Genomic DNA, 24,279 nt, shown 5'->3' with positions numbered 1-24,279 from the left:
TTAAAAAACAGTTAGTTATAATTTCAATAACAACTTATAAAGAGAGTGAACAGAGGGACCAACACTATAAGATTCCCTCACTATTACCATTCTAAATCTCTCACTCTTATTCTTGCTACATTTGTACACCCCCCCTTCCCCCCCCCCCCCCAAAAAAAAAGAAATGGCTCAAAATCTATTCCTGAACTCTTTCTTCAACACATGTTTCTGGCTCTTGCCTCTCATTCAACTGTAATCTATGTATGGTTTGCATAGATTCTCAATACACTTTCTACTAAAAATTTCCTCATAAATATTAGCCCAAATAATTATGTCATCTTGAAAGGCTATTATAATTTTTATACGACCGCAAAATTTGAAAATTTTTTCGTCGTATATTGCTATCACATTGGCATCGTCGTCGTCGTCGTTGTCGTCGTCGTCCAAATACTTTTAGTTTTCGCACTCTAACTTAAGTAATAGTGAATAGAAATCTATGAAATTTCGACACAAGGTTTATGACCACAAAAGGAAGGTTGGTATTGATTTTGGGAGTTTTGATCCTAACAGTCTAGGAAGTAGGCCATTACTAGGGGCCAAAAAGGGGTCCAAATAAGCATTTTAATTGGTTTTCGCACCATAACTTTAGTATACGTAAATAGAAATCTATAAAATTTAAACACAAGGTTTATGACCACATAATGAAGGTTGGTATTGATTTTGGGAGTTTTGATCCTAACAGTCTAGGAAGTAGGCCATTACTAGGGGCCAAAAAGGGGTCCAAATAAGCATTTTTCTTGGTTTTAGCACCATAACTTTAGTATAAGTATATAGAAGTCTATGAAATTTAAACACAAGGTTTAGGACCATAAAAGGAAGTTTGGTATTGATTTTTCGGAGTTTTGGTCCTAACAGTTTATGAATAAGGTGCCCAAAGGGTCCAAAATTAAACTTTGTTTGATTTCATCAAAAATTGAATAATTGGGGTTTTTTGATATGCCGAATCTAACTTTGTATTTAGATTCTTAGTTTTTGGTCCCATTTTCAAATTGGTCTACATTAAGGTCCAAAGGGTCCAACATTAAACTTAGTTTGATTTTGACAAAAATTGAATCCTTGGGATTCTTTGATATGCTGAATCTAAAAATGAACTTAGATTTTTGATTATTGGCCCAGTTTTCAAGTTGGTCCAAATCATAGTCCAAAATCAAACTTTGTTTCATCAAAATTTGATAAATGGGGCTCTTTGATATGCCAAATCTAACTGTGTATGTAGATTCTTAATTTTTGGTCCTGTTTTCAAATTGGTCTACATTAAAGTCCAAAGGGTCCAAAATTAAACTTAGTTTGATTTTAAATTAAATTCTTGGGGTTCTTTGATATGCTGAATCCAAACATGTACTTAGATTTTTGATTATGGGCCCAGTTTTCAAGTTGGTCCAAATCAGGATCTAAAATTATTATATTAAGTATTGTGCAATAGCAAGAAATTTTCCATTGCACAGTATTGTGCAATATTAAGAAATCTTCAATTGCACAGTATTGTGCAATAGCAAGTCTTTTCAATTGCACAGTATTGCGCAATAGCAAGAAATATCTAATTGCAAAACATTGTGAAATAGCAATTTTTTTTTAATTAGAGTTATCTTTCTTAGTCCAGAATAGTAAGCAAGAAATATCTAATTGCACAATATTGTGCAATAGCAAGAAATGTTTTAATTGGTGTTATCTTTCTTTGTCTAGAATCAACTTAAATCTTTGTTATATACCATTATATCTCTTGCACGTTAAAGACACCCTTGTAGATATCGAAAAAGAGTAGGTTAATGCCGCTACAAGGCAGCACTCGCACCCGCAAAGTGGAAAGGGATTAATATAAGTTGTAAAACTTGTTTCCCAATCCACTCTAAACAAATATGTTTAAACTAAACTATACAATGTATATTCACTTTTTACTACCAACTGATAGATTAAAACAATCATTACCATTCAGTGATAACAAGCAGTTTTTTTTACATCTTAATACTTGATGATGTATTTAAAAATGAGTAGTTATTGTTGCAAACTCCATTAGAAATTTTAATTGAGATCAGTTTTGGAATAAGGGAAAAGGGGATGTGAAGAAAAATAATTGGGTTCAATTTTTCTCATTTGAAATTTCATAAATAAAAAGAAAATTTCTTCAAACATTTTTTTGAGAGGATTAATATTCAACAGCATAGTGAATTGCTCTAAGAGAAAACATGTAAGGCGTCAAAGAAAAAAAATTATAATAGCCTTTCAATACGTCATAATTATTTGGACTACATAAATATATACTATAATGTATACTAATATACATGTATATGGACAAAACATCTTATCGCTATTAGCGTACTCCGCTGGCCGACCCGGCCGCTTGACCTTTTGACTCGCAGAACAATCACTCTTCCATTGTGGTGTCAGATGTTTTGTTTTATGACGTCAAAATTTTACGGGAACCTGTATGATATCCAGTAATGGCTGACAAATAGCGATAAGGTGTATGGATGAGAGGTTGCTTCACTTTCATTTTCAGTTTGTGCACAATTTTCAAAAAATTCAAGATTTTTGTGACATGAATAATCATAGCATTTACTGATGGTGAAACTGTATTAATATTTATAAACTAAAGGTCTAATGCTGCTTTTAAATTGAGACAACAGTCAACTGTTGTATATTTTAAGCCTCTTTACGTACAATGATCTCATCCTTAATTTCAAGAGGCATTCAACATGTTTATATATATTTCACATTAAGAAGATGTGGTGTTATTGCCAATGAGATAATAAACCCTCCACTTGAGACCAAATGACATAGCAGTGAATAACTGTAGGCCATTGTACATGTACAACCTTCAACAATAAGCAAAACCCTTTACCCAACATTTAGTTATATAAGGCCTGAAATTACAAATTTAAAACAACTCAAACCAAAAAACTAATGGCCTAATCTATATACAAAAATCTATATAAAAAATGGGAAAGAAATAAGTTTGATATACATCAACAAATGACATCCTCTGACAATGTCTAAATCACACACTCTAGCCTGACTTTGACACATATGTATTATATCTAAATCATTCATCCACTTAAATGTTAATGTTCATGATATTTTTTGTTTCCAGATACCATGTTCAAACCTTGTCTGTAGATCTGTTAACCATGTACCAACTGCATGGTAAAAGACACAACAGAACTTGGGATTCTAACACAAAGCTTGCATCAGGTAGGTTTTAATAGCACACATGTGAACATTATAATATTTAAAAATGCAACTATGTGTTGTAGACCTTATTTTGTAAATATATATATACTAAATTTGTGACCTTGATCAGCGTTATCTCAAGGAACTCAGGCTTCGTCCAGCAAAAGAACTGACCGCCATTAAAAAGCATATAACATGTACATGTAGTGGCATTAAACAATAATCAATCAATCAATCAAATTGTATGCATGTATTTTTTATGTATAATTCGTGTATCACTACCGGGAATTACTGAAGATGAAAATTTTATGTATAGCAGTTGCATAGATAGAAATTTCACTAAATGTGAACAAAATTTCCTGTAAAAGTTTTTAGAAAGGGATAGTCATTGATAGTGGTGAAATATATTTAAGAAATCGTTCATTAAAGGGTAATTTTATGAGAATTCAATTTATGCCCAATACATCTACCTTACCAAAAATAATTTTATATAATAAACTTAATTTAATATTTATTTTTAGCCATGATTCATGCTGGTATAGGAGAAAGGCAAGTCAATAGCCTTCTTTCAGGGCTGAATATTCCACATGTCAGTACATAGACTGTTTTGGCAAGGCAAAATGAAGCAGGCATTAAAGAATACTTATTTTGTATCATATTGTTGATCTAAAGTGCATTAGTGTAATGGAATATATATGAGATTTATAAGTGTTAATTCCAAAAAGAAAGTAGTGAAAAGGTTAGCTTAGCCTGCAGATAGAAATGCCCAAAACAAAATTTTTGTTCTCAACACAAAAACATGTAGGTCCTTATGTAATAGACAAAACATATATATACTCATTGCTATTGCTGGGTTGTTGACTGTTTTACAAACCTATAATATTTCGGTAACTAATAAAGCAACACATCTACGGAATGTTCAAATATTCTCTGCTGCACTAGAAAATTTTCATATATGAAATAAAATTAACTTTTATATTCTTGATATAAGCTTATTTATCAATTTAAATCCATAAAGAAGGAGATATACTGCGTTTTTATTGGCAATCAGAACATTTTACCTTTGAATCTTACTACCTTATATTTTCAATATCATGGACAAGACTTGATACTCATAAATATAAGCAATTAAGTCATGTATCAGTGCAGTAATGTCATCCATTTTTGTCCATTCACTTCAGTTTATCACAGAAAGGCATGTGATTTCATTCATACAAATAAACAACAAATCTTAAGTTGTCTAGGCGTAAAAGTAGTCTGAATTTTTATTTCATTTAACTTCAATTTCTTTACAATAAAAAAAAACATGGAGTTATGAAAGATAGCAGATAAAAAGATTAACTGCTTTTTATTATTTTAATACTGACTTCATCAGCTTGAATATTATCTTGCACTTGATATTTTAATCAATTTATTGATATATGAAATATCAAAAACAAAAAATGTCATTGTTTTATATATATTATACCCCTTTTAAGTGGTGCATAAAAACAGGAAATTTAAATCATTCTTGTGAGTTTTTAAATTTTTTGACAAATTGGTCCATGTTAATAATTTAACATTATTTTTTTAGGAAATGCATTTAAATCTGTTCAATTATAACTCAAAATTGTTTCAGAATAAATGAATAACAGATATAAAAAAAATACAGGTTGTACATGTACTCTGAAATCATAAGCTAAATCTCAAATGTTTGATTTACAAATTTTTGTTATTTTTTCATGGATCTTGTTTTTTTGGTGAGTAGTTCAGCCTCCTGTTCACTAAGATAAAAGATAACAATAACGTTTGGAGTATACACCCAAACCATGTGTGCTTCTGTCCTCACAGTGCTTAAGTTATATAAAGTAATCATCTAGTTCATAAGGTCATATAAAAAAGAAGATGTGGTATGATTGCCAATTAGACAACTGTCCACCAGAGACCAAAATTACATAGACATTAAGAACTATAGGTCACTGTACGGCCTTCAACAATGAGCAAAGCCCATACCGCAGTCACCTGTAAAAGGCTCCGATATGATAATGTAAAGCACTTCAAACGTGAAAACTAATAGCCTTATTTATACATAAAAAAATGAACGAAAAACAAATATGTAACACATAAACAAATGACAGCCACTGAATTACAAGCTCCTGACTTGGTACAGACACATACATAAATAATGTAGCAAGGTTAACCATGTAAACAGGATCCCAATCCTCCCCCTAAACAGGGGCAGTGTTATAACAGTTCAACATAAGAAAGAACTATAAAAATCAGTTGAAAAAGTCTTAACACATTAGATGGACAAAAATACAAGTGGACGTGGCCAGGTACATGTACATCCAGTACAACAAAAATCACATTGAACAGATCTGAGAGTACTCATGTTAACTTCTACATAGACATTCAGTATCTTAGTAAAATTAGTTTAAAATAGGCAATTTTCAAAGTTCTTTATGTATTACTCTTTGCTTTAAATGATCTTAATTATCAATTTCTTTTTTATAGGAATGACGGTCTGTGCTTGAGTGTAGATGGAGCATGGCAAAAGAGAGGTAGCAGAAGAGGATATGACAGTTTATCAGGTCAGTGTAGTGTTATTTAATTATTAAATATATTTCATAAAATTGAGAATGGAAATGGGGAATGTGTCAAAGAGACAACAACTCGACCAAAGAAAAAACAACAGCAGAAGGTCACCAACAGGTCTTCAATGTAGTGAGAAATTCCCGCACCCGGAGGCGTCCTTCAGCTGGCCCCTCAACAAATATATACTAGTTCAGTGATAATGAACGCCATACTAATTTCCAAATTGTACACAAGAAACTAAAATTTAAATAATATTTGATACTTGTGGGATAGTCACATGTTAAAATATATTTTTAAAAGTAGACAAAAAATGGCTAATAGCAAAAAAGCATATTGCATGGTTATTTTTAAAATATCTCAAAACCAATATACATTTTGACCTCATTAAAGAAATCACTGGAAAATTCACTTACTCGTATATGATGTAAATAAGGATCAAAGTCTTAAAAAAAAATTGTAAAAAAAAGCTTTATGAAAAAACCTGTGTTAGAAAATGGCAGATGTTCAATTTGACTATCATTCAAAAAAGCAATAAGTTAGGACTCTTTATTATTCTAGTTGTATAATAAATATATAAAATATATGTAGTTATTTATGTTGGTAAAAATTAATTAATCTTTTCAGGACATTGCACAATGATCGGGTCAAATTCTGGGAAGGTGCTTGGCTTTTCAGTGAGGAGCAAATTATGCAAAGTTTGCGATATCGCTAAAAGTAAGAAAGCTACCCCAAAGCCGCATAACTGTAACATCAACTGGAAAGGAAGCAGTAAAGCCATGGAGCAAGACATGGTTATTGAAATGGTATCAAAGCAAGAGAAGGCAGGACATTCTGTATCAACAATAGTAGCTGATGATGACACTACAACCATTTCGCGATTAAGAAGTGTTGTAAATCCAGGTATTAAGAAAAAATCTGATCGAAATCACGTCAGGAAAATTTTTACGTCAAAATTATATTCCTTTCAACCAAAACATAAGAGCCTATCCAAGAAAGTCATCGCATATCTTCAGAAGTGTACTCTACATGATATCACAGAACCAAGGCAATGAAGAAGGAATTTCTCAAGGATTTGATGCCATATCACTTCATCCATTTGGGGACCATACATTATGTAATCCAAATTGGTGTTCTCATGTTGAAGATCCACTGAAAAAGTACAAATCACTCCCTTATGGACGTCCATTGACAGATTCAGCACTACAAAAGTGCTTGATAGATTTTTTTGCTGAACTTAAAATGCATTGTGAAAAATATGCAACCCTATGCAGTACACAAGCCAATGAATCTCTTAATAAGACAATAGCATCAAAGGCACCAAAGGCACACTTCTACAGTGGTACTTCAAGTTTATACCACAGGGTAGCTGCAAGTGTATCTCAAAAGAATGTTGGTCGCAGTTATATATCAAAGGTAAATATCCCTTTCATAAAAGAAAAAATAATGATTTTATTTTCAACTCTTTTGGCTTATATAGAAATATAATAAATATAGCAAATCTAAAATTGCAAGTGATGAAAAAGAAAAGAAAAAAGAAAAACACTTATTACTCTATATTCAGAAAATTTTACCAAAACATATTTATCATCTGAAATATAGATAAAATATAAAAAAGAAGATGTGGTTTGATTGAGACAACTATCCACAAAAGACCAAAATGACACAGACATTAACACCATACGGCCTTCAACAATGAGCAAAGTCCATACCACATAGTCAGCTATAAAAGGCTCCAATAAGACAATTTAAACTATTCAAACGAGAAAACTAAAGGCCTTAATTATGTAAAAAAATGAACAGAAAACAAATATGTAACACATTAACAAACGACAACCACTGAATTACAGGCTCCTGACTTGGGACAGGCACATACATAAATAATGTGGCGGGGTTAAAAGACCATATTGTTGCTGAATTTTCATTATAGGTGTCATACCACCAATTACTCCCTCAAATTTAGAACGTATGTGAAAGTAGGCTTCTCTGACAAAAAATAGTGCATTTGATGTCATTGTTTACTTAAACTAACCAACAAATTGGCAGAAATGAAACTTTTGGTGAAAGAGAAATATAATAAGACCATTTTGAGCTAAAATTTACTTGTTTATGAGTTTGCTGTAGTGGATTATAATATAAAAAAAGCCTGAGGGTCATGCGATTACATTCGTTTGATTATAATTGCTTAAAAAAAATGGCGTCTGTCTATAAAACGATAGCAGTTTTGCAGGATGACAATTTAATGATGGCGCAGGTCATTTGATGATGGCGCAAAACATTTGAATGATGGTGGGGCGCCATCATTAAACAGGCCATGGAGATCCCTGATCCATACTAAGAAACAAATGAAAGATGTTTATTATAAATTAGAAAATTGAATATTTTAATAAAAAAAAAATCTGTATCATAGACCCAGGCGCCTGTGCACTGATTAACTCAACCATAGCAAATCACATGACTTTGACAGTCAGTAAATACCAGCGAAAAATATCTTTATAAGAACAGAATTGTCGTATACTAATTAAATACTCGGGAAATGGCAAAGTTCACAAATTCTAGTCTGATTAATCATTTTACTAAAAAAAAAAAAAGAAATCCGAGCAAAGGGGGGGGGCTATGCCCCCTTCTGAATCCGCCACTGTTTACCATACATATAAACAGAAACAAGGTCATTATACCTACAAATAGAAACAAGGCTTCAGATACATGAAATAACATGCAAAACTCATGATCAATAATATCCAATTAAAACATGAGAATGATTCACCATATACATTATACAATCTACTTGTGGCTGGTCAATTTATAGCCCATTGAAATTTCTACTGTACTGAGTGGTTTTTGTTACTATCATGCAATTAATATGAATAAAGGGAAACAGAACCAATAAAAAAAACAGGGAATTGTAAATCATTGTAATGACTCTTCGTGAGGGCAAAAATAGGTGCCTCACTTGCTCTTCTCTTGAAAAACATCTGTCACCCTGAAAAAAGATTTATATATTTTTGTATTCCCTCAGAACTCCTAAGTTAGGAATTTTGGCTCCTGGAAGCATTTAGTACATTTGAGTCTTTGTTTAAGTTATTTTGGTAGATTTCTTTTTTATATTAACATTTGGCATTTTTATATCATTTAACAGAACACAAACCAATATGTCTAAAGAAATAAGAGAGGGCACATGTTATCAGTCTGGGATATCATCTTCCAGTGTTACTGAAGATGTCATTGAAGAAATCCCTGCTCCAAAGGCTTCTCCATTTTCAGAACCTTTGACAGTTCCTGCAGCAGTGAAATTTGTATTCTTTGACCTTGAAAGTACTGGTTTAGGTAATTACATTTACAAATATTATTAATGATAAATTACTTATAGACGTGTACATTAAATTTAAATGTTGTATAAAAGCAACAGTTTCAGTGTAAAATAACTTGTATGCTTTTACCCAACTATAGAAAAAAATGCACCATGAATATACTTCTAACAGCCATATATAAAAACCAGGAGATGTGGTACGATTGCCAGTGAATAACTGTCAATCAAAGTTCAAATGAAGTAGTGTAAGCAATTGTAAGCAAACAAACAGTATTCAACAATAAGAAAAACCCATATTGTAAGGTTAGCTGTAGAAGGGTCAACATTAAAAATATGAATAAATTTATTTGAGAAATTTGAAGGCATAACTAATAACAAATCAATATTGCACAAAACAAATACGACAAACATGAACCAATGACAACTACTGAACTACAGGTTCCTTGACTAGTGAAAGGGACAAAAAGAATGTGGTGGGGTTCTTTGAGCCTTATATAGAATAAAAATTTATCAATAATGAATGGCAATAATTTATTTTGAATGTATAGACCCATAAAATTATTCAATGTGAAGAGTCAAAAATTAATTTTATGGTTCATTAAATTCAAAATGAATACTAGCCATTCATTAATTAGGCAGAAAACTTACTTTTTGAAAACTGACAATGCTCTTTCACATATTGTTATATTTTGAAGTAGCATTTGAATTTTTACATATATATCAAAATGTCTAAATATTTACTACCTAAGTAGGCTAATTTTATTGATTTTTTTCAGCAAGGACTTCCCACATCACACAAATGGCAGCAGTATATGGGGACAAGAAATGGAGCACCTATGTCTTTTCAAAACAGCCTATTTCCAAAGGGGCATCAGATATTACAGACCTATCAATTGCAGGCAACAGAATGTATCACCATGGCAAAGAGGTCGTCTCATCCAGTGTATCCTGTGCAATTGAAGGATTCCTGTCATTTTTACAAATTCCTAGTTCCTAGACCAGTTTTCCTTGCTGGACATAAAATTAGAGTTTTTGATTGTCCTCTTTTGTTCAATGCATTGGAAAACAATGAAAAAGTTTCTGAATTTGTTAAACTTATATATGGCTTTATTGATACTAAAGTCCTTTTTAAAAAACAGTTGCCAAATTTATCTTCATATTCACAAGAAAATATATATAAATCTGTAACTGGTAATAATTACAATGCACATGATGCCTTAGAAGATGTCTCTTCTCTACAACTCTTAGTTAATACAAGTAATGTTAGTATTCACTCATGTAATGAAGCTACTTTTGATTGTAACTACAGTAAAACCTGTATAAACCGGCCAGCTACAGGACTATGAAAAAGGGCCGGTTTGGACAGTGAGCCGGTTTATTCAGGTTTCCGTTTTGAAATAAATGACGTCCGATATTTTGCATGTAAACGTTCTCTCTGATTGTACAATTATATCTGATAAATTAAAATACTTTCACTTCGTTTTTCATTGTTTGCATTTGCATCATAATACTCGCGTTGTTTGGATTGTGAGACGATGGTTTTGATTTACTTCCATGATCCTTAATTTGAAACGGCGGAATTGCCGATTAAAAAGCCTGAATATTATCAAACGTAGTTTCATCACTATCGAAACATTGTAGTACAGTGTACCATACCCATTGATTGTTGTCATCTGGGTGTTTTGCCTAATCAGGGTCATTGGTTTAGGGGTTCACAACAGGAAACCAGGAATACGAAATCACGATGTAAATTTCTTACTCCGCGATTTCAATTTGTTTATCCAAGTTACAACTAAGTTCAATCGGAGATATATTCGGTGTGTCTTTTCGTTTAATTGACATGTGTATAATGTTTAAATAAATAATACAGCTCAATACTGTTCGATTTTAAGTTCACAGTTTAACACCTGACTAATTGATTATCCTGAAAAGCCATATTGTATAAACAAATATTTTTTGATTGCATATCAATCATTGAAATTAATTAGACAAACCGGTTTTGACAGGTAATAATTAATGTAATTAAAAGTATTGGGACTGCATCATAAGACCGGAATTCGGAATACACTGGGTCCGGTTTACAAAGGTTTTACTGTATGTATTATCATCTCTTGCTTATCATGCTTATTCTATGTGCATAAAAAAAAAAAATCATCTTATAATGATATTGTAGAAAATAGAAAATATTAAGCAAAGGTATGGCTAGGAAAGCTGCTGGTAGTAATTTGTCTTTGCATAACTTGAAAATTGCTTACAATAGAAATGGAGAAGATGGTATAAAAAGCATTTTATCTGAGTCATGTGGTAAAAGTGTGAGAGTGACAAAGTCTGTAAAGATTGTTCAAGCTATGTCAAAATACTTTTCTTAGCCCTGAAATCAACAATTTTGATAAGAATTAAGTAAACATATTGTGAGCATGGCGTACAATATCACCTAAAGCCCCTTCTTGATATTAGAAATACCTGAATATTTATTAGCAAAATACAGTGTAAAATTATTTTATTGATCACAGGGCTTATTTCAAAATTTTCTGTTATTTCCAGGTAGTTATTGCTAGTCCAGTTCTTACAAAACAAATTGGTAACATGTTGTTTTATACATAGACTTTGAATATCCATTTTAATCCAGATGTTGTAATATTATAAAAATGAGTACATGGTTTCCCTTATTTTATTAGGGCATAATGAAGTGTATTTGATGCTTGAGTGACTTTTGATATCAGACTTGACACATTATACATATTTATGTATATATATTTTGAAAACTAATAAGAAATTTTGCTGCTTTTATAATCATCATAGATATGTCATACTTGAAAACAGTAATGCTACACTAGTTGTTTTTATACGACTGCAAATTTTGAAAAATTTTTCGTCGTATATTGCTATCACGTTGGCGTCGTCGTCTGCATCGTCTTCGTCGTCGTTGTCGTCGTTGTCGTCGTCGTCGTCGTCGTCGTCGTCGTCGTCCAAATACTTTTAGTTTTCGCACTCTAACTTTAGTAAAAGTGAATATAAATCTATAAAATTTTATCACAAGGTTTATGACCACAAAAGGAAGGTTGGTATTGATTTTGGGAGTTTTGGTCCCAACATTTTAGGAATTAGGGGCCAAAAAGGGCCCAAATAAGCATTTTCTTGGTTTTTGCACTATAACTTTAGCTTAAGTTAATAGAAATCTATGAAATTTTGACACAAGGTTTATGACCACAAAAGAAAGGTTGGGATTGATTTTGGGAGTTTTGGTTTCAATAGTGTAGGAATTAGGGGCCAAAAAAGGGCCCAAATAAGCATTATTCTTGGTTTTCGCACAATAACTTTAGTTTAAGTAAATAGAAAATAATGAAATTTAAACACAATGTTTATGACCACAAAAGGAAGGTTGGTATTGATTTTGGGAGTTTAGGTCCCAACAGTTTAGGAATTAGGGGCCAAAAAGGGACCCAAATAAGCATTTTTCTTGGTTTTCGCACCATAACTTTAGTATAAGTAAATAGAAATCTATGAAATTTAAACACAAGGTTTATGACCATAAAAGGAAGGTTGGTAATGATTTTGGGAGTTTTGGTCCAAACAGTTTAGGAATAAGGGGCCCAAAGGGTCCAAAATTAAACTTTGTTTGATTTCATCAAAATTGAATAATTGGGGTTCTTTGATATGCCGAATCTAACTGTGTATGTAGATTTTTAACTTTTGGTCCCTTTTCAAATTGGTCTACATTAAGGTCCAAAGGGTCCAAAATTAAACTTCGTTTGATTTTGACAAAAAATTAATCGGTTGGGTTCTTTGATATGCTGAATCTAAAAATGTACTTAGATTCTTGATTATCGGCCCAGTTTTCAAGTTGGTCCAAATCGGGGTCCAAAATTAAACTTTGTTTGATTTCATCAAAAATTGAATAAATGGGGTTCTTTGATATGCCAAATCTAACTGTGTATGTAGATTCCTCATTTTTGGTCTTGTTTTCAAATTGGTCTACATTAAAGTCCAAAGGGTCCAAAATTAAACTTAGTTTGATTTTAACAAAAATTGAAATCTTAGGGTTCTTTGATATGCTGAATCCAAACATGTACTTAGATTTTTGATTCTGGGCCCAGTTTTCAAGTTGGTCCAAATCAGGATCTAAAATTATTATATTAAGTTTTGTGCAATAGCAAGTCTTTTCAACTGCACAGTATTGTGCAATGGCAAGAAATATCTTATTGCAAAATATTGTGAAATAGCAATTTTGTTTTTAATTAGAGTTATCTTTCTTTGTCCAGAATAGTAAGCAAGAAATATCTAATTGTAAGAATTTTTTTTATTTGGAGTTATCTTTCTTTGTCCAGAATCAACTTAAATCTTTGTTATAGAAAACATTCAGTCTGTGTCAGAAACCTATGCTGTGTCAACTATTTAATCACAATCCAAATTTAGAGCTGAATCCAGCTTGAATGTTGTGTCCATACTTGCCCCAACCGTTCAGGGTTCAACCTCTGCGGTCGTATAAAGCTACGCCCTGTGGAGCATCTGGTTAGAAGATGTCTTCACTTCTTTTTGTCAGACAACCAAATTATATTAAGAGGTAAACTTTGCCCAACGACCAACGTGCATCAAATGTCATTTGTTATAAATGTTAGTATTTTAGGAGTCTGGTAGCATATATATACTTGAGCAGCTCAAGTTGAGCTCACTATGATACCAGTACTATATACCATTAATTAACATTTAATCAGATAATGCAATTTTCATGTATACTCAAATTAGTCTGACTGGTGTAGGGGAAAAAAGGGGGAGGGGGTGCAAATTATCAAAACACTAAAAATTTAAATCCATAACATATTTGTAGCTCACGGGCCCGAAGGGCCAAGTGAGCTTTTCTCATCACTTGGCGTCCTGCGTCCGTCGTCCGGCGTTAACTTTTACAAAAATCTTCTCCTCTGAAACTACTAGGCTAAATTTAACCAAACTTGGCCACAAACATCATTGATGTATCTAGTTTAAAATTTGTGTTTTTTGACCCGGCCAACCAACTAAGATGGCCACCATGGCTAAAAATAGAACATAGGGGTAAAATGCAGTTTTTGGCTTATAACTCAAAAACCATAGCATTTAGAGCAAATCTGACGTGATGTAAAATTGTTTATCAGGTCAAGATCTATCTGCCCTGAAATTTTCAGATAAAACAGACAACCCATTGTTGGGTTGCTGCCCTTAAATTTGTAATTTTAAGGAAATTTTACTGTTTTTGGTTATTATCTTGAATATTTTTATAGATGGAGATAAACTGTAAACAGCAATAATGTTCAGCAAAGTAAGATTTACAAATAAGTCAACATGACCAAAATGGTCAGTTGACCCCTTTAGGAGTTATTGCCCTTTATAGTCAATTTTGAGCTCACCTGGCCCGAAGGGCCAAGTGAGCTTTTCTCATCACTTGGCGTCCGGCGTCCGGCATCGTCGTCGTCCGTCTTCCGTCGTCGTTTACTTTTAGAAAAATCTTCTCCTCTAAAACTACTGGGCCAAATAAAACCAAACTTGGCCACAATCATCATTGGGGTATCTAGTTTAAAAAATGTGTGGCGTGACCCGCCAAACAAAACAAGATAGCCGCCATGGCTAAAAATAGAACATAGGGGTAAAATGCAGTTTTTGGCTTATAACTCAAAAACCAAAGCATTTAAAGCAAATCTGACAGGGGTCAAATTGTTTATCAGGTCAAGATCTATCTGCCCTGAAATTTTTAGATGAATCAGACAACCAGTTGTTGGGTTGCTGCCCCTGAATTGGTAATTTTAGGGAAATTTTGCTGTTTTTGGTTATTTTCTTGAATATTGTTATAGATAGAGATAAACTGTAAACAGCAATAATGTTCAGCAAAGTAAGATTTACAAATAAGTCAACAGGACCAAAATGGTCAGTTGACCCCTTTAGAAGTTATTGCCCTTTAAAGTCAATTTTTAACCATTTTTCGTAAATTTTATATATCTTTTACAAAAATCTTCTCCTCTGAAACTGTTGGGCCAACTTAATCTAAACTTGGCCACAATCATCTTTGGGGTATCTAGTTTAAAAAAATGTGTGACCTGACCCGCCAAACCAACCAAGATGGCCGCCATGGCTAAAAATATAACATAGGGGGTAAAACACAGTTTTTGGCTTATAACTCAAAAGCCAAAGCATTTAAAGCAAATCTGACAGGGGCAAAATGTTCATCAGGTCAAGTCCTATCTGCCCTGAAATTTTCAGATGAATCAGAGAACCCATTGTTCGGTTGCCGTCCCTGAATTGGTAATTTTAAGAAAATTTTGCTGTTTTTGGTTATTATCTTGAATATTATTATAGATAGAGTTAATCTGTAAACAGCAAAAATGTTCAACAAAGTAAGATTTACAAATAAGTCAACATGACCCCCTAAGGAGTTATTGTCCTTTATAGTCAATTTTTAACAATTTTCATAAAATTTGTAAACTTTTACTACCAGTTACATTTTCCACAGAAACTACTGGGCCAAGTTCATTATAGAAAGTGATAATTGTTAGCAGCAAGAATGTTCAGTAAAGTAAGATGTACAAACATATCACCATCACCAAAACACAATTTTGTCATGAATCCATCTGCTTCCTTTGTTTAATATTCACATAGACCAAGGTGAGCGACACAGGCTCTTTAGAGCCTCTAGTTAACCATTTTACGTAAATTTCCATGATCTTTTACAAAAATCTTCTCCTCTGAAACTACCGGGGCCAAATTAATGCAAACTTGGCCACAATCATCATTGATGTATATAGTTTAAAATTTGTGTTTTTTGACACGGCCAACCAACCAAGATGGCTGCCACGACTAAAAATAGAACATGGAGGTTAAATGCAGTTTTTGGTTATTACTCAAAAACCAAAGCATTTAGAGCAAATCTGACAAGGGGTAAAATTGTTTATCTGGTCAAGATCTATCTGACCTGAAATTTTAAGATGAATGGGACAACCTGTTGTTGGGTTGCTGCCCCTGAATTGGTAATTTTAAGATAAATTTTGCTGTTTTTGGATATTATCTTGAATATTATTATGGATAGAGATAAACTGTAAACGGCAAAAATGTTCAGCAAAGTAAGATTTACAAATAAGTCAACAGGACCAAAATGGTCAGTTGACCCCTTTAGGAGTTATTGCCCTTTATAGTAAATTTTTCTCCATTTTTCGTAAATCTTAGTTAACTTTTACAAAAATCTTCTCTAAACCTACTGGGCCAAATTTTACCAAACATAGCCAAAATCATTATTAGGCTATCTAGTTTAAAAATTGTGTTTTGTGACCGGGCAAACCAACCAAGATGGCCACTACGGCTAAAAATAGAACATAGGGGTAAAATTCAGTTTTTGGCTTATAACTAAAAAAACCAAAGCATTTAGAGCAAATCTGACAAGGGGTAAAAGTGTTAATCTGGTCAAGATCTATCTGCCCTGAAATTTTGAGATGAATCGGACAACTGGTTGTTAGGTTGCTGCCCCTAAATTGGTAAGTTTAAGGAAATTTTGCTGTTTTGGGTTATTATCTTGAATATTATTATAGATAGAGATAAACTGTAAACAGCAATAATGTACAGCAATTTAAGACTCAAAAATAAGTCAAAATGACCAAAATGGTCAATTGACCCCCTAAGTAGTTATTGTCCTTTATAATCAATTTTCAACAATTTTCATAAAATTTGTAAATTTTTACAAACATTTTCCACTGAAACTACACGGACAAGTTCATTATAGATAGAGATAATTGTGAGCAGCAAGAATGTTCAGTAAAGGAAGATGTACAAACACATCACAATCACCTAAACACAATTTTGTCATGAACTGTCTGCTTCCTTTGTTTATTCACATATGCCAAGGTGAGCGACACAGGCTCTTTAGAGTCTCTAGTTATTTTGTATTTTAATTAATAAGATATGTTATGCCTATCAAATGCTAAAATTATAGAAATTTGTTAATTTTAGTTAAATGTGAAATATTGTGTTGTTATAGAGAAAATAGCGATACCTGTGATTCTGTGATATGCTATAGTTATGACCTAATAAAATTGATAAACATCAACGATTTAATGTCTTTTGTTATTTTTTTGGTAAAATGATGTCTCAAATACAAATATTATCAATATGCATGAGGTAAATGATATTTTTTAAGCTTCTATACCACAAAGATATCAAGATATGAGACTCCAGAGGTGCTAAAATTAGATATGTCCAGGTATTTTATTCTATTAGAATAACCCTGGTTTACAAACTTGTTAATTTATTAAAATTTTCTTGTCTCACCTAAGTAAATCCTTAAGTCAGGGGTAATCCGTAAATATATGTGTAATTCAGGTTTCCGACAGGGTATTTACTGTGACATTCCCGGCTTGGGGCTTATATCCCTTCGCCTTCAGCTCAGGGGATATAATCTCTGTATTAGGTTTCTTTCAGATGAAACATGTAAATGTCTCCACAACTGTATCGAAATTAATGTTGGTGATAACATTCACAACTATTTGCGCTTGTACAAGTTAATTGTTCTTAGTAGAATATCAAATTTGTTTTATGAATAGAAAACAATCATGTGAAAATTATTTGGGAGCAGGAATTTCAAATGTTCAGAAATGTACATTGAATATGAAGCAAAACAAAGATTTTCGTTAATGTGTAAGGTCAAAATGGATCATGCCCGCTTGCTTAGTACCTATATGCTGTGTACTGATAATACATGGTGAACACAGGGACATCTTGAAACTTGTGTGAATTTTGTTAAATTGAAAAGATTTTTCTAAATATTTTCTTTTTGTCTTTTTCTAGCATAAGAAAACTTTTCAACAAATTAAAGCAGCAGTTATAGCAGGAGAAACATATCAACCACAAATTGAAGAAAATGTGTCGGTAAGAGACATTGAAAAGATTCCAACAAAATATTCTTTGGAAGGCTTAGACAATTATGTTGTGTTTGATTTAGAAACAACTGGGTTATCAAGAACCTCTGATATAACACAAATATCAGCATATGATGTGACAAACATGCTAAATCTTTATGTGTCTTCACGACAATCTATTTCATCAAAGGCCAGTGATGTTACCGGTATAATCCGTATTACTTTCTCTTTTAAGAGAAACCAAATGTATTGCCATGGTGTTCCAGTTGAAAGTGTTTGTATAAGAACAGCCTTACTTCAACTAATTGAAATGAAACAGACAAAATCTCGTCCTGTGCTTGTTGGTCATAACATTCATATGATGTACCGTTACCTGTACTAAGAAATTTGTTGCACAAGTTTATCTGCTGAGTTCTATGGATAACCTAATTTATGGGTGCAATGACACTTTAAAAATTGCAAAACATGAAATACCAAAAGCTGATGTTCAAAATTATAAGCAGCAAACATTAGTTCAAAAGTTTCTGAAGATTGTTTATGATGCTCATAATTCTGAGGAGGATGTCAGAAGTTTATACAAACTGTTCAATCTTCAGCTGAAACAGACATGTTCTGGAAAGCATTAAATTTTATTTACATTTAATTATTTGTCAATTGTAGAGGGTTCTTCTAGTGTCGTTATTAAAAAGGTTATTTCAAAAGACACTGCAAGGAAACTTTTCTGTACAGGGGCGTGTTTTTTGTTCTTCGGTAGTGAGCCAGAAGAGGTCCATTTCTATTTTTTTTTGCATTGGAAAGATCTTCTAGCTCTCTTCTTTTTAAATAGGTGGTTTAGATGGCAGAGACACAAAAACAAATATGGCGTCGTTTAGTCTAAATAACATTAATAAATTTATGAATGAAGATATATTAGAATGTGAGGTGTTATAAACGTTTTTATGGTATGCCAGTCTTAGCAGGACATATCTGTAGGACGATAAGATGGATGAATATAAGAACTAGCCTACACTGACAATAACAGTTAAGGGACTTATTTGAAATTTTTTGGACAGAATTTTTATTCATTGGTGGTTAACACTACTTTCAACACCATCATGATTGGGCTAGTATAGTTTGTTTAATTATATAGATGAGGAATGAAGAAGTTCAAGTTGATGCTAATGTATAATGCCCAGTGACAAATATTTCATGCATGTTCAGGAAAACACCAGATAAAAATTCGTGTATATAATAATATAAAAACGAAGAGATATGCTATAACTGCGAATTTAGGCAACTATCCTAATATAAAGTGGATGTAAGCAATTATAGGCCTTCAACAATGACAAACCCCGATACTTTAAAGCTGTTCATATAAGACCATGACAAGTTTGAAACAATTCAAATGATAAAACTAACGGCCTAATTATACAAAAACAAAACAATTCGAAAAATATCAAAAATGAGTTAGACATGAACCAACGACAACAAGTAAACTACAGGCTCCTAACTTTAGACCTGTTCATAAGAATATGACAGGGGTTGACGACAACAACTAAACTACAGGCTCCTAACTTTAGACCTGTTCATAAGAATATGACAGGGGTTGACGACAACAACTAAACTACAGGCTCCTAACTTTAGACCTGTTCATAAGAATATGACAGGGGTTGACGACAACAACTAAACTACAGGCTCCTAACTTTAGACCTGTTCATAAGAATATGACAGGGGTTGACGACAACAACTAAACTACAGGCTCCTAACTTTAGACCTGTTCATAAGAATATGACAGGGGTTGACGACAACAACTAAACTACAGGCTCCTAACTTTAGACCTGTTCATAAGAATATGACAGGGGTTGACGACAACAACTAAACTACAGGCTCCTAACTTTAGACCTGTTCATAAGAATATGACAGGGGTTGACGACAACAACTAAACTACAGGCTCCTAACTTTAGACCTGTTCATAAGAATATGACAGGGGTTGACGACAACAACTAAACTACAGGCTCCTAACTTTAGACCTGTTCATAAGAATATGACAGGGGTTGACAACAACAACTAAACTACAGGCTCCTAACTTTAGACCTGTTCATAAGAATATGACAGGGGTTGACGACAACAACTAAACTACAGGCTCCTAACTTTAGACCTGTTCATAAGAATATGACAGGGGTTGACGACAACAACTAAACTACAGGCTCCTAACTTTAGACCTGTTCATAAGAATATGACAGGGGTTGACGACAACAACTAAACTACAGGCTCCTAACTTTAGACCTGTTCATAAGAATATGACAGGGGTTGACGACAACAACTAAACTACAGGCTCCTAACTTTAGACCTGTTCATAAGAATATGACAGGGGTTGACGACAACAACTAAACTACAGGCTCCTAACTTTAGACCTGTTCATAAGAATATGACAGGGGTTGACGACAACAACTAAACTACAGGCTCCTAACTTTAGACCTGTTCATAAGAATATGACAGGGGTTGACGACAACAACTAAACTACAGGCTCCTAACTTTAGACCTGTTCATAAGAATATGACAGGGGTTGACGACAACAACTAAACTACAGGCTCCTAACTTTAGACCTGTTCATAAGAATATGACAGGGGTTGACAATAACAACTAAACTACAGGCTCCTAACTTTAGACCTGTTCATAAGAATATGACAGGGGTTGACGACAACAACTAAACTACAGGCTCCTAACTTTAGACCTGTTCATAAGAATATGACAGGGGTTGACGACAACAACTAAACTACAGGCTCCTAACTTTAGACCTGTTCATAAGAATATGACAGGGGTTGACGACAACAACTAAACTACAGGCTCCTAACTTTAGACCTGTTCATAAGAATATGACAGGGGTTGACGACAACAACTAAACTACAGGCTCCTAACTTTAGACCTGTTCATAAGAATATGACAGGGGTTGACGACAACAACTAAACTACAGGCTCCTAACTTTAGACCTGTTCATAAGAATATGACAGGGGTTGACGACAACAACTAAACTACAGGCTCCTAACTTTAGACCTGTTCATAAGAATATGACAGGGGTTGACAATAACAACTAAACTACAGGCTCCTAACTTTAGACCTGTTCATAAGAATATGACAGGGGTTGACAATAACCAAATTATATTAAAATTAACAGTCATAGCTCACCATACGGCTTTTAACAATAAGCCAAGCCCATACCACATAGTGAGCAATAAAAGGCCCAGAAATCACAAATGTAAAACAATTCAATGGAGAAATAATAGTTAGGACCAAAAGATTTTCAGAAAAATGGTTTCTTATATCTTTGCTTCAGACAAAAATAATCAATTCTGGTTAATTTAAAAAGAAATATGGATAGACTTAGATGTCCTTTTTAATCAGTCATGGGGGGGGGGGGGGGGGGGGGGGGTTAAGCCTGATTTGCTTAGCAAAATTGAGTTAAAGGAAAACATTAAGAAAATTGCAATGAACAGAGCACACTTTTAAAGTCATGTCTATATATATCTATATGTATCATAATATTCTAAAAAATTGTAAACTTAATTCATGTCATCCAACATAACAAAAACCTGCTATATTTGACGGCAAATTGAATTTTTATTTTGTTGATCTTCAGTAGACTTTCTTCAGAAGAGGTCCAGATTCATTTTTTTTAACTCTTCACCAGAAGACATTCTGGAGATGGACAGAAGAGACCAATAAAACACGCCCCAGGTCTCAGCCTTCATCACCTGGAACTTGCTTACAAAAGAAACAATGAAGATGGCGTAAAATCCATCATGCAGGAACATGGTTTGATAGGGAAAACGGCAAATGTGTTCATGAAGTTTTTTTTCTGAAAAAGAGGAATAAACTGTAATTGTGGTTAAGGTGGTATGGGTGTCTTCCTCCATCTTGGATTGTAAAAAAACAGAAGCAAAGGTCCATATTTTCTATCAAATTAGCAAAATGTGATGCAGGAATGCAGATATTTAATGTAAATTTTCATTTAAAAGAATATATAAGAAAATAACTTACAAATATTAATATTTCTGCAAACATTGATTAGTTTTTTTTTTGTTTTTTTTTTAAATTGGCATTTCAAGGGAAGGTAACTCTAAAACAGTGCATTTTCTGATTCTACATGAAATTTTCCTATTATGTATTTTAGCCGGAAAAAACGTACGGTGACACTATCTTTTCTTTTGATATTCTCATAGCATTGTCTGACAGCTATCTTTTCTTCAAGTATTTAACAATTCTATCATTTTGTTTAGTTTCTAATCACAAAATGGTGTTTTTTCCTGTATAATCCATACAAAATATGTCATTTTGTCCATCCTGTAGCTTGAGAAAATGTGCGGTGACCTATCATTTTTATTATATTTTTCAAGATATATCAATAGATACTATGTTTTTGCAAAGTATGAACAAATTCTATCATTTTTATTTTAGACTCCCATACCACCTTAAAGACTGAGAAAATTTCATATTTATATGCTATAATTCTGAAGAAAAATTGGTTTTGCCTATCTAAAAATCTACCCTTGATAATAGTTGATTATGAATAAATTGAAGTTTTTACTAAATTTTGAGTAACCAAAGAGTACTTACACTTGAAATATATATAAGAATCAGGGATTTGTTGAAAAATTGCAGCATCCTTTAATAATTACTTTGTCTGTACTTCTGTCACAGTTTCCCCTTTTGTACAATAACCAAAACTTGCCTCGACAGAGTAAAACAAAAATAATACACAACACTAAATAAATATTTTCCATATTGGTGGCTTAACTTCCTGAAGCCTGAAAGATTATTTTTCATATAGATTCTTATTTTTATTGACAAATTTTTCAACAGTTTTAATGAACTTTTATACAATAGTAGGTGCTATTGTAACAATATAAGTCAACTGAATCTTAAAAAAGGGGAGATAACTTTACTTTATCTATATAAACCAACATAATAAGCATTAGGCTAGGCCATGAATCAGAATTGAGGGGGACACATTAGGTCTTATAACAGTAACAATATTGTAATGTATCGGTTTTTTGGTGTCACGATATCACAGTAGCATGGGTTCGAATCCCGGCGAGGGAAGAACCAAAAAATTTGCGAAAAGCAAATTTACAGATCTAACATTGTTGGGTTGATGTTTAGACGAGTTGTATATATATATATATATGTATTGTAAATTGATATTACATTATCATATTTCTGATATGATTTGCTTATTAAAGAATACTTTGATATAATTGGTTGAACACAAAAACATTCCTGTGAATGATAAAAAGAATTTTAGTAACAAGAAGTACATATTTTTGGATGAACCAACAAATAAGTTCATGTGCCTGGCCAATTCAATGATACCAAATATACTACATGTATAACCCAATGATAGTGATTACGTGTGTGGAAAATTATTTCTTTAGTCCAAAATTAAAGAATAATAAGGACTAAATGATTTTTAAAGGACTTTATTGGTTAATCTGATGCTCCGCAGAGGTAAATTGAACACCCCCCTCCCCCACAATTGTTTTCCCTCCCTCTTTCCCTTATTCCAAAACTGATCTCAATTCAAATGTCTAATGGAGTTTGCAACCATAACTACTCATTAAAGTACATCACAAAATATTAGAATGTAAAAAAGTGCTTGTTATCAATGAATGGTAAAGATTGTTTTAATTTATCAGTTGGTAGTATAAGTAAAAGTGAATATACATTGTATATTGTATAAAACAATGATTTAAGTTGATTCGACTACTATTCTTGACAAAGAAAGATAACTCCAATTGAAAATTTCTTGCTACCGGTATTGTGCAATATTGTGCAATTAGATATTTCTTGCAATTGTGCAATCACTGTGCAATTGAAAATACTTGATATTGCACATATGTGCAATTGAAGATTTTTTGCTATTGCTGAATACTGTGCAATTAAAAATTTCTTGCTATTGCACAATACTTAATATAATAATTTTGAATCATGATTTGAACCAACTTGAAAACTGGGCCCATAATAAAAAATCTAAGTACATGTTTAGATTCAGCATACTAAAGAAGCCCAAGAATTCATTTTTTGTTAAAATCAGACTTAGTTTAATTTTCGACCCTTTGGACCTTAATGAAGACCAATTTGAAAACGGGACCAAAAATTAAGAATCTACATACACTGTTAGATTTGGCATATCAAAGAACCCCAATTATTCATTTTTTTTTATGAAATCAAACAAAGTTTAATTTTGGACCCTTTGGGCCACTTATTCCTAAACTGTTGGGACCAAAACTCCCAAAATAAATCCCAACCTTTCTTTTGTGTTCATAAACCTTGTGTTTAAATTTC

At 32.7% G+C, this 24,279-nt stretch overlaps 1 protein-coding gene and 1 long non-coding RNA gene across 4 annotated transcripts in view; both read left to right on the top strand.

Moving 5' to 3' along the window:
* LOC134694892 (uncharacterized) overlaps positions 1-19,255 on the top strand; it is a 51,736-nt gene extending 32,481 nt beyond the window's left edge. For 2 of the 3 annotated variants that reach the window (XR_010102643.1, XR_010102642.1), the window contains 3 exons: positions 3,128-3,228; positions 3,729-3,946; positions 4,781-4,799. This is a non-coding gene — a long non-coding RNA (uncharacterized LOC134694892). Of the gene's footprint in view, positions 1-3,127; positions 3,229-3,728; positions 3,947-4,780; positions 4,800-17,887 lie in introns of those variants that run through there. The other variant, XR_010102641.1, reaches the window with a different exon arrangement.
* Positions 5,701-10,570, top strand: LOC134694891 (uncharacterized). Its single transcript, XM_063555997.1, has 4 exons — positions 5,701-5,777; positions 6,406-7,194; positions 8,918-9,105; positions 9,865-10,570. Exons 2-4 carry the CDS (start codon positions 7,169-7,171, stop codon positions 10,083-10,085), a joined length of 435 nt encoding a protein of 144 aa, XP_063412067.1. The 5' UTR covers positions 5,701-5,777; positions 6,406-7,168; the 3' UTR covers positions 10,086-10,570.
* Positions 19,256-24,279: the final 5,024 nt, after the last annotated feature.

The sequence above is a fragment of the Mytilus trossulus genome, chromosome 13 (assembly GCF_036588685.1).
Source record: "Mytilus trossulus isolate FHL-02 chromosome 13, PNRI_Mtr1.1.1.hap1, whole genome shotgun sequence".
Lineage (NCBI taxonomy): Eukaryota > Metazoa > Mollusca > Bivalvia > Mytilida > Mytilidae > Mytilus > Mytilus trossulus.
This window is presented reverse-complemented; position numbering and strand designations above follow the sequence as displayed.